The 12,701-nt window shown below is 36.1% G+C and overlaps 1 protein-coding gene across 1 annotated transcript in view; it reads right to left on the bottom strand.

Moving 5' to 3' along the window:
- The window catches only part of BRDT (bromodomain testis associated), a 77,706-nt gene that overhangs the window by 47,135 nt on the left and 17,870 nt on the right, over window positions 1-12,701 (bottom strand). The window contains exons 6-9 of the mRNA XM_047728540.1: window positions 6,224-6,396; window positions 5,327-5,680; window positions 1,492-1,620; window positions 195-383 (exon numbers count right to left, since the gene is read on the bottom strand). Coding sequence (XP_047584496.1) covers window positions 195-383; window positions 1,492-1,620; window positions 5,327-5,680; window positions 6,224-6,396 — 845 coding nt within the window. The remainder of the gene's footprint in view (window positions 1-194; window positions 384-1,491; window positions 1,621-5,326; window positions 5,681-6,223; window positions 6,397-12,701) is intronic.

Below are 12,701 nucleotides of genomic sequence, written 5' to 3' on the forward strand. Positions count from 1 at the left end.
GAAAGGTAACAGAATTTTAAGATACATAGATCTTTAAGACTACTAAACATTACAAACGTGGCAGGAAGTAAATAAAGTCATAGCTCCTAAGTGATCTAAATGTAACAGCTTTTAATCTACAAAAAAGATTTTATAATAGATCTGCAACAACAGCTCACAAAAATACAAAAACTTTCATCAATACAATCAACTACCTGCTCTTGAAGCTTTGCAAGACGCTGAACTCGTTCATCTTCAGAATCCCCAGAAGAGTTACCTTCAGAGGAAGCTTCACCACTGCTTTCTCTACCAAGGATTTTTGTGGTGTCTGTTCTTGTGTAGCAGACAGGCATACTCTCCACAGGTTCATCTGGGATTTTTGCAAAATGCATTTCAAAAACATCCTATAATAAAAAATTAGACTATGTAAAAAGATTTTCTGTATTACCAACTTAATACAGCAGTAACACCCTTCAGCAAATGTCATATTTTTTTTAAAGATTTTATTTATTTATTTGACAGAGAGAGATCACAAGTAGGCAGAGAGGCAGGCAGAGAGAGAGAGGGGGAAGCAGGCTCCCTGCTGAGCAGAGAGCCCGATGTGGGGCTCGATCCCAGGACCCTGGGATCATGACCTGAGCCGAAAGCAGAGGCTTTAACCCACTGAGCCACCCAGGCGCCCCAGCAAATGTCATATTTTGATGATAATTCTATTTTTCCTTTGAGTAATCATTGCATAGTATATACATCAAATCATTCTATTATATACTTTAAATGTATACAGTGTTATATTTCCATTTTATCTCTGTAAAATGTGGGGTGGGGGCAGTCAACCAAAGAAGTAACATAAGACTCATGCTTCCTTGCCTGCCAACCTTAAAACTTTTCTCTTCTCTTCCATGTAAGATAGACCTCTTAAGCTGTAGAGAGGACCTTCTTTCAAGGAACTCCTGTCCTATGGCTGATTCATCATTCCACTACCTCGAATTCTACTGCATTCCACTCAAAAGCCCTAGAGCTTTACCTTCAGGGGAACATGGGTTCTAGTCAATCCTATCTAAAGCTATCTACCATCCCCCTCTTCACTAATATTTCCCCCATATCCTCTATGTATAATGCAGCCTCCTTAAAAGATTTATTACTAATGGGTACTACACCTTAAAAAACAACCCCATTTTAAGAGTCAATTTACTTAATAAATTGTGCTTTATATTTGGGAAGTGGGGCATTCTTTATTGAGACTTATGGTTCTCTAAAATTTCTAAACTAGGGGCACCTGGGTGGCTCAGTCAGTTAAAGTGTCTGCCTTCAGCTCAGGTCATGATCTCAGGATCCTGGGATCAAGCCCTGCATCGAGCTCTCTACTCGGTGGTGGGTCTGCTTCTCCCTCTCCTTCTGTGATCTCTCTCACTTATGCTCTCTCAAGTAAATAAAATCTTTTAAAGAAATAAAATAAAATTTCCAAACTATGTTCAGAGAAAACTCACTTTCAGAGCACACCTATCAACTTACCTGGAGCATTCTTGCCATTGTTACTACTTCATGATCTGGAGGATTGTATCTGTAGCAATTCATGAACATTAATCTAACATCTGCAGCAAATTCATATGCATCTTTATATTCTTGGTTGTCCATCTTCCCCTAAATTAAGGAAAAATTATAGGATTCACAAACAACACAGTCCAATAATCATTTGAGCATTTACATTAATTATTTATATTATGAAATAGTTGAAACATACAGAAGAACACAGGTAATACCCAAAGCAGACACCCACTCTCCAAATTTGACAAATGTTAAAATCCTGCTGTATTTGTTTTGTATTTTTTGACCTTGAGAATATCCAATGAATTTTGACAAGTAGAGGTAAGGAAGATTGATATTCCAAGTATAAAAAAAAAAGAAAGAAAAGAAGAGGAACATAATCACAAAAGCAGGAAAATAGTGCATTTCCAGAAAATCTTAGACAAATATGATCCTAGGAAAGCAATGAAAAGATAAATTCCTCAAACCAACCTTGAACATTTAAATGAAAGATTTTATTAAAAATTTCCTCAAAATGAAAAGACATTTAAAAATGAACAAAATTGGTAAAAGGAAAGAAATACTAATCAGAGCGGAAATTAAGAGACTAAAAAAACAACAAAAAAGACAAATGAAAGTAAGAGCCAATCCTTTGAAAAAATAAGACAAAATTGATAAACCTTTACCCAGACACATCAAAAAAAGAGGACTCAGAAATTAAAGAGAAGAAACAACCAATCCGTGGAAATACAAAGGATAAGAGACTATTACAAAAAAAAAAAAAATAGGACAACAAATTAAGATAACCTAGAAGAAATGGATCAATTTCCGGAAACACACAATCTTCCAAGACTAAGTCATGATGAAATAAAAAATCTGAACAGACCAATTACTCGTAATGGAATTGAATCAGTAATCAAAAACTCCCAAGAAACAGAAGTTGGGACCACATGGCTTCACAAGGGAGTCCTACCAAACATTTAAAGAATTAACACCTAACTTCCTCAAACTATTCAAAAAAATATAAATGGAATAAAAAGTTCCAAATTCCTTCTATGAGGCCAGCATCACCCTGATAACAAAACAATAAAGACATTACTAAAAAAAAAAAAATTACAAGCCAATACCCCTGATGAACACAGATACAAAAATCCTCAACAAAATATTAGCAAAATTCTTTCATTATAAACAAGTGGGATTTATCCCAGGAAGGCAAGGATGATTCAATACCTACAAATCAATCAATGGGATATAATACATGAATAAAATGAAGGGTAAAAGCCATATGGTCATCTCAATAAATGTAGACAAAATATCACAAAACCCAAATCTGTTCACGATAAAACTCTCAACAGTGTGGGTTTAAATCAAACATACCTCAATATAATAAAGGCCATATATGAAAAACCACAGCTAATATAATATCCAATGGTGAAAAACTGAAAGCTTTTCTTCTAAGACCAAGACCAGGGATGGCCACTCTCATCATTTTTATTCAACATAGTTCTAAAAATCCTAGCTGCAGCAATCAGACAAGAAAAATAAGTAAAAGGCACCCAAAGTGGTAGGGAAAAGTAAAACTGTCACTATTTATAGATGAGATGATACTGTATATAGAAAAACCTAAAAACTCTACCAAACAGCTATAAGAATAAATGAATTCAGTAAAGTTGCAGGATACGAAATTAATATACAGAACTATGCTGCATCTACATAATAAGAAAGTAGCAGAAAGAATAATTAAGAAAAACAATCCCATTTATAATTGCATCAAAAAGCAAAAACACAAACAAACCTAGGAATGAATCTAACCAAAAGGTACAAGACCTGTACTCTGAAAAGTATAAGACACTCATAAAAGAAAGTGAAGACATAAATGGAAAGACAAACCATGCTTATGAACTGGAAGAACAGTTAAAATGTCCATACCACCCAAAGCAATCTACAGATTTCATGTAATCCCTATGAAAATGCCAACAGAAGTACTCACAGACCTAGAACAAATAATCCTAAAAATTTTAAGGAACCACAAAGAGCGTGAATTGCCAAAGCAACCTTAAGAACATAACTAGACCTGGGGATAATAATACATTGTGTTTATTAAAAAATTTAAAAATTAAAAAAAACATAACTAGAGGTATTGCAATCCCAGATTTCAAGATGTATTACAAATCTACAGTAATCAAAGCAGTGAGGTACTGGCACAAAACCAGACCCACACATCATCAGAACAGGACAGAAAGAAATAAACAAACCAACACTTATATGGTCAATTAACCTCTGACAAAGGAGGCAAGAATATACAATGGAGAACAGACAAGTCTCTTCAAATGTTGCTGCAAAAACTAGAGTTAAGTGCAGAAGAATGAAAACTGAACCACCTTCCTACACTATACATAAAAATAAATTCAAAATGGATTAAAGACCTAAATAAAACATAAAAACCACAAAACTAGAAGAAAATACAAGTAGTAATCTCTTGAACATGGGTAACATTTTTAGTTTTAGTAACATTTTTCTGGATGTCTACCCTCAGGCCAGGGAAACAAAAGCAAAAATAAAGTCTATCAGACAAAAAAGCTTTTGTGCAGTTAAGAATATCATAAAACAAAAAGGCAAACAACTGAATAGGAGAAGAGATATGTGAATTATGTACCTGATATCCAAGATATATAATTCATTTAAGAAAACAAAAACACTAACTCAAAAAATATATATATGCACCTCTGTTTATTGCAGTATTATTTACAATAGCCAAGGTATTGAAGGAACCTCAGAGTCCATCAATAGACGAATGGATAGAGGATCACACACACACACACACACACACACAAAATATTACTCAGCCATAAAAAATGGTAGGATCTTGTTATCTGCAACAACGTGGATTGACCCAGAGGGTATTTATGCTAAGTGAAATAAGACAAAGGAAGACAAATACCACTATCATCACACTTGTATGTGGAATCTAAAAAACAAAACATATATATGTACAGAAAGAGTGTCCTAAGTACTGAGAACAAACTGATGATTGCAAGGTGGAGAGAGGGGGATGAATGAAATAGGCAAAGGGGATTAAGAGGTACAAACTTCTACTCACAAAATAAGCCATGGGGATGAATAGTATAGAATAGGGAATATAATCAACAATATTGTAATAACATTGTTATGGTGATGGATGGTAACTACACTTTCATGGTGAGTACTAAATAAAGTACAGAACTGTCAAATCATTGTGCTGCACACCTTAATCATATAAAATTGTATGTCAACTATACCTCAATTAAAAATTAAGGGGTGCCTGGCCGATTCAGTTGGTAAAGCATGTGACTCTTCATCTTGGGGTCATGAGTTTGAGCCCCATGCTGGGGGTAGAGTTTACTTAAAAATCAAATTTTAAAAAAACAGTAATTTAAAAAACCTGACGAAGGCAGTAGACATCCCCCCCAAAAATGTAGAGAGGGATTGGAAACTATATCAATGCCTTATTCCCCTCCCCAAAATTACATCAGAATCATGCAATTATTAAAAATATAACCTTGAATATATAATGAGAAAATGTCTACAACATAGTATGTGAAAATTCAGGGTACAGAGTTATATTACATACTGCAACTCAAACATTGTGGCAAAGAACAACAGAAGAAAACAGAAGAAAAAGAAAGATGTTTAAAAATTTTCCCATGATTCATTCCAGGTGATATAACCTACTAATGATTTTAATTTTCTTCTTTATCTTTTCCTGAATTAAAACAATTTTTACACGAGCAAGAGTACTTTTATGATCAAGAAAAGAAGTTTCTTCTATTAAGACAACATTTACCTTAATAGTTCCAAGATCCATTGGATTTTTCACAATATCATAGTAGTTATGGAGCCCCAAAGCATTAACATCAACAGGGTTATAAAAGGGCCATGCATAGGACAAGTGTTTCTTTGCAAGCATTTCTTTAAGAATCTCACTACAGTGCCTTAACTGTTCGGTCACTTTAACATTCTTTACAACTTTACACTGTTGCTGAGAATCTGGCAAAACAGTCTTCAGCACATTCTCTTTTATAGGTGGCATTTTCAAAGATTTCTTTTCTGCAAGCATTGGGGAAGATTCACCACTTGCTTTAACTACTGAAGCTGTAGGAGTTGTGGTATCTGCTTTCCTCTTCACACCCCTCGTAACCTGGAACAGTTCAACAACAACAAAAATTACAATTAAGTGGGCATTCAGAGCAAGTTTTCAAACTTAAAAGTTTTCAAACTTAAGAGCATCAAGTCTTCCCTATGTTAAATATTAGTAAAGCTTAATTTCTCTTCTATAAATAAATAGTTCAAGTATTTTCTTCTCAATATTCAAAGAATTGTCTTGTGTAAACCTAAATGAAAGACATATGGAAAAATAAGTCATGGTTATACAAAAACAAGTTTCTGAATACCTGAAATCAGCTATGGTATACAATTTTAAATTATCAACCCAAAAGAAATTATATAACACACAGAATGGATAGGTGGGCAACTGATAGTAACACTAAAAATATAGTAAACCAGTACAAATTCTACAAGAACTCTCTAAAATTTGGTTCACATCCTAGGTCTCGTTACAAAATGTACACAGACAAATAAACTGACTGCAGTAAGCTGAAGACAGATTTTCATATCAACTTAAAAAAGGTCTCATCATCACAACTCCTTACATGGAAACATTTTAAGGCTACAGTGAACTTACTTGGGCCACTGTTTGTGAGGTCAAGTTGAATGGAGTACCTTGTGCCATGTTTGAAGGAGAAACTGATGTCTCAGGAAATACAGAGGGAATCACTTGTGGCTTAAATACTTGTTCTAGTGCTGTGGGGGATTGTTTCTCTTTAACAGAAGGAACTGTCATGTTATGTTGAATGCCTAGTAAAGTGTGAACAAGAGTCAATATGTGAGTAAAACATAAACTATTTTTCTTTGTATTCTAATTCAGGTAGTTCAGCTTTTTAGCAATATAAATACAATACACTCCCAATTCCCCTTTGAAACCCTCCCCCACACACTTGATAATACCTGTCAGAGCCATTTAGATATAATATTGGAGACCTCAAACCTGCAATATTTTGTAAGGACCCGCATGATCTCTCTACCTATGTGCACTCCCCCCTCCCAACCTCACTTCCTATCACTTCAGCCTACTGGTCTACCACCAAGCCTCAAATCTGGTAAGCATAAGCAGACTATTCTCTCTGCCTGGAAGGAGATAGCCTCATGGCTCACTCCAAATTCCCTTTATGTCTTTACTGAAATGTTACCTTCTCAGGCCATCCTATGTAAAACAACTCTCTTCTGAATCCCACTACTTTCTTGTTCTCTTATTCTTACTTTTTCCCTGCCATTATCACATTTGATGTACAACATATAGGTATCCCTGACTCTTCGAATTCTTTTTTTTTTTTTTTTTTTTTTTTTTTTTTTTTTTTTTAAAGATTTTATTTATTTATTTGACAGAGAGAAATCACAAGTAGGCAGAGAGGCAGGCAGAGAGAGAGGAGGAAGCAGGCTCCCCGCTGAGCAGAAAGCCCGATGCGGGGCTCGAACCCAGGACCTGGGATCATGACCTGAGCCGAAGGCAGCGGCTTAACCCACTGAGCCACCCAGGCGCCCCGACTCTTCGAATTCTTAACAAACTCAGGAACCAAAAAGGTTGGAATATATATATATATATATATATATATATATTTTAAGATTTTATTTATTTATTTGACAGACACAGATCACAAGCAGGCAGAGAGGCAGGCAGAGAGAGGGAAGCAGGCTCCCTGCTGAGCAGAGAGCCCAATGCGGGGCTCGATCCCAGGACCCTGGGATCATGACCGAAGCCGAAGGCAGAGGCTTTAACCCACTGAGCCACCCAGGCGCCCCAAGGTTAGAATATATTTTAAGACAGGACTTGCACTCCTCAATCTGTGAGTTCTCATTATCCACAAATTAAAACTTAGGAACCAAATAAACTGAGATAATTCGTATCTTTTGATATCCCAACTGTGGCTCTTAGAACTCAGGAGCTAAACAGCTAAGTATAATGAGGAATACTTACATTTACTTAATTTTACCAAATTTGTGAACTAGAACAAAAAGCTCGGTGAGGGGAAGGGAACTTTTTTTCAATATCTACAATATATCTTGGGCGTAATATAGTACTTGGAACTTAAAAGGACCCCATGAACATATATTGCATGCCACTATGTATCAGGCCACCTTTCTAGGTGGTAGGACACAACAATGAACAAGATGGGCACAACAATGAACAAGATAGACACAGTTTCTGTACTTGGTGAGCACATTCTCTAGTGTAAGAAACAGAAAAAAAATCAAATTGATTACAAGTGACGTTGAGCGCCAAAATGGAAATAAATGGGGTGCTGACTAAATTAAGACAGAGACCTACATAAAGAAGATAAGTCAGGAGGACTCTCTGAACAGGTACCAATTAAGATTTTACTGTGAATTTAAGAAGTAGCCAGTCAGAGAATGGGATGGCAGTAAAAATGTATTTCAAGACAATCAGTAGGGAAAACTTCAGTGACTGAGGAGAAAGCTGCTCAAGATGAGAATGGAGAATTGGGCAAATACCAGATCACAAAGGGCCACAGTAGGAATTCAGACTTCATTTTAACATGAGAAACTAAAGAGAGGCTTTATGCAGGTTAATGATGTATTCTAGTTTATTTTTAAAATACCACCTTTGTTATTGTGTAGACAACAGACCACATAGAACAAGGATAATTGCAAAAACAAATTGAGGGTTGAATACAAATGACTTATTAATGAACAGAATGTGAAAAAGAATGAGAGAAAGGAAGGAATGAAGGACAACTTCTACTATTCTAGCTTGAATAACTGTGTATTAGTACCATTTTCTGTTACACAGAATAATTTGAGGAACATCAGTGTTTGACTGTGAGCCAGTTAATGTTAACATCTGTATAAGACATCTAAGTGCAACTGTTCAGTGGCTGTATTAGAGATATAATTTGGGGATTAACAGCACACAGATGGAATTTAGAAAAAGAATTATCTAATATCAAGCCCTGAAAAGAAAACTCCAATATTTTAGAGGTTTAATAGAAAAGTATAATGCTAAGAGGACTACACAGTGGGAAGTAAACTCACAAAATTAGAGTGTGCACCAAGAATAAAGGCATTTCAAGGAAGAGTACATTACAAGGATTATTCACCTTGACCAAATGGGATTTATTCCTGGGCTGCAAGGGTGGTTCAACATCTGCAAATCAATCAATCAATGTGATACACTAACTACATTAATAAAAGAAAAGATAAGAACCACATAATCCTGGGTGCCTGGGTGGCTCAGTCAGTTAAACATCTGTCTTTGGCTCAGGTCATGATCCCAGGGTCCTGGGATCAAGCCCCGCATCAGGCTCCCTGCTCAGTGGAGAGCCTGCTTTTCCCAATCCCTCTGTCTGCTGCTCTGCCTACTTGTGCTATCTATCTCTCTGTCAAATACATAAATAAAATCTAAAACAAAAACAAAAAACACAAAATCCTCTCAATAGATGAAAAAAAGCATTTGACAAAGTACAACATCCTTTCTCAATTAAAACTATTCTCAGTGTAGGAATAGAGGGGGGATAGAGGGAACATACCTCAATACCATAAAAGTCATATATAAAAGTCATATAAAAGTCATATATAAAGAGCCCACGGCAAATATTGTTCTCTTTACCCAAGGTCAGGAACACAGCAGGGATGTCCACTATCACCACTGTTGTTCAACACAGTACTAGAAGTCCTAACCTCAACAATCAGCCAACAAAAATAAAAGGCATCCAAATTAGCAAATAAGCAGTCAAACTCTCACTCTTCACAGATGACATGATACTCTATGTGGAAAACCAAAAAGACTCCACCCCAAAATTGCTAGAACTCACACAGGCATTCAGCAAAGTGGCAGGATATAAAATCAATACACAGAAATCAGTTGCATTTCTATACACTAACAATGAGACAGAAGAAGAAAAATTAAGGAGTCGATCCCATTTACAACTGCACCAAAAATTGTAAGATACCTAAGAATAAATCTAACCAAAAGAGGTAAAGGATCTGAACTATAGAAACTATAGAACACTCATCAAAGAAAATTGAGGGAGACACCAAGAAAGGGAAAAACGTTCCATGCTTATGGATTGGAAGAACAAGTATTGTTAAAATGTCTACACTATGTAGAGCGATCTATATATTCAATGCAATCTGTACCAAAATACTACCAACTTTTTTCACAGCACTGGAACAAATATCCTAAAATTTGTATGGAACCAGAAAAGACCCCAAATAGCCAAAGGAATGTAAAAAAGAAAACCAAAGCTAGTGGCATCACAATTCTAGACTTCAAGCTCTATTACAAACTGTAATAATCAAGATGGTATTATGCTGGCACAAAAACACAGATCAATGGAACAGAATTGAGAACCCAGAAATGGCCCTCGACTCTATGGTCAACTAATCTTTGACAAAGCAGGAAAGAATGTCCAGTGGAAAAAAGAGTCTCTTCAACCAATGGAGTTGGGAAAATTGGACAGCCACATGCAGAAGAATGAAACCAGACCACTTTCTTACACCATACACAAAAGTAAACTCAAAATGGCTGAAAGACCTAAATGTGAGATAGGAATCCATCAAGATCCTAGACAAGAACAGAGGCAGCAACCTCTTCGATCTCAGCTGTAGCAATTTCTTGCTAGACATGTCTCCAGAGGCAAGGGAAACAAACAAAAATGAACTATTGGGACTTCATCAAGGTAAAAGCTTTGGCACAGAAAAGGAAAGAGATGGCAAAACCAAAGACAACCAACAGAATGGGAGAAGATATTTACAAATGACATATCAGAGAAAGGACTAGTATCCAAAAATCTATACCCAAATAACACCCAAAGAATAATCCAATCAAGAAATGGGCGGAAAACATGAACAGACATTTCTCTAAAGATATACAAATAACCAACAGACACATGAAAAAATGTCAACATCACTCAGCATCAGGGAAATAGAAATTAAAACCACAATGAGATACCACCTCACACCAGGCAGAATGGCTAAAATTAACAAGTCAGGAAATGACAGATGTTGGCAAGGATATGTAAAAAGGGGAACCCTCCTACACTGTTGGTGGGAATGCAAGCTGGCACAGCCACTCTAGAAAAACAGTATGGAGGTTCCTCAGAAAGTTGAAAATAGAGCAATCAGTAATTGCACTACTGGGTATTTACCCCAAAGATACAAATGTGGTAATTCAAAGGGGCACCTACACCCCAATGTTGATAGCAGCAATGTCCACAGTAGCCAAACTATGGAAAGAGCCCAGATGTCCATCAATAGATGAATGGCTAGAGAAGATGTGGAATACATATGCTATGGAATATACTCAGCCATCCAAAAAAAAAATGAAATCTTGCAATTTGCAACAGTGTGGTTGGAACTAGAGGCTATTATGCTAAGCAAAATAAGTCAATCAGAGAAAGATAATTATCATATGACCTCCACTCCTATGTGGAATTTGAGAATGCAGAGGATCATGGAGGAAGAGAGGAAAAAATTAAACAAGAAAAAATCAGAGAGGGAGACAAAGCATGAGACTCCTAATCATAGGAAACAAATTTAGGGTTGCTAGAGGGGTAGGGGTGGGTGGGGTTAACTGTGTGATGGACACTGGGGAGGACATGTGATGTAATGGAGCACCGGGTATTCTATAAGACTGATCAATCACTGAACTCTACCTCTGAAACTAATAATATACCATATGCTAATTAATTGAATTTTAAAAGGGTGAACATAGTAATTACAACCATTATGATAAATATCTACTTACCAGTGCCTGCCTTGACCAAATAAAATTTGATTTGGTGAGAAAAAAATTCTAAACTGTAATAAGGTAACAAATATTCTATTTTTGGATTTATGAATAATAAAGTGTATATTCTTTAATCAATAAAAAAAAGAAAAGGGATAATAGCCTTCTAACGCAAATACTGACAGAGGTCAAGTAAAGTGAGAATAGAAAAATATTACTTAAATTTTGCCACATCAAGATCTGTAAGAGACCCCAACTGACAAGAACTTTTTAAGTAGTGTGGTAAGAATCTTTTGGTGATTCAGTGAGGCTAGAACCTACACTGAAGTGAATTTCATGAATATATAAGAGAAAAACAAAAAAATGGGACAGTAGTGGGAAAATCACAAGTAAAAGATGAACTTTAAAAATAAGATACTAGAGCATGTTTATAGAGTAATGAGACTAACTCCAAAAAAGAAGAGATCAATGATGTATAAAACAAAGAGGAAAAGCAAAGGAATAAAATCCTTGACAAGATGAAGAGGAAAGATCCAAGTCTTGAAGGCATGGCCCAAAGTGACAGAAGAGTAAAGGATCCTGTTATAGACCTTTGCTCTAGCTGATCCCTCTGCCTGGAAGGTTCTTCTTTATTCAAATCTTAAGTTCTCAATGAGGCCCACTCAGAACCCCTCATGTTTGTTTGCCTCTCTTTCTCTACTAGAACGTAAACTCCAAGATGACAAATGTTTCTGTTTCATTCATTGATATATCCCAAGAACTAGAACTGTGTTGTAGCACCTCAAAGCTACTCAACTAATTTCATCAATCAATAAATCAACACCAATTCAATTTCATGTGCTAAATTTCAAGTTTTTCTTTGCCATTATTTAGACCAGCTACTGTCATATGACAGTTTCCCTACCATTGTGCATAAAAATGCCATGACACTGGCAGTAGAATATTCCCAGAAAGTTATTTGGAAACCTCGATCTTTACTCCAAAGCTAAATCCTATCAATCCTTCAAGGCCAAACTCAAGTTCTATCACCACTAAAGCCTTACCCAGCTTTACCAGCATGAATCAACTTCTTACTTTCTTGAACCACAGCATGTACTATGTGTAATATCATCTGACATTTATTATAATGCATTATCTTATTTTTTAAAAGTTTCATTTATTTATTTTTTGAAGATCTATCCATTCACTTTAGAGAGAGAAATAGAGCAAGAAAGCAGGGGGTGGAGACAGGGAAAACTGAGGCAGACTCTCCGCCGAGCACAAAACCTGACACGGGCTCAATCCCAGGACTCTGAGAGCATGACCCGAGCCCAAATTAAAAGTCAGCCACTCAACCAAATGAGCCACCCAGCAGCCC

Source organism: Lutra lutra, chromosome 4 (assembly GCF_902655055.1).
Source record: "Lutra lutra chromosome 4, mLutLut1.2, whole genome shotgun sequence".
NCBI classification, from domain to species: domain Eukaryota; kingdom Metazoa; phylum Chordata; class Mammalia; order Carnivora; family Mustelidae; genus Lutra; species Lutra lutra.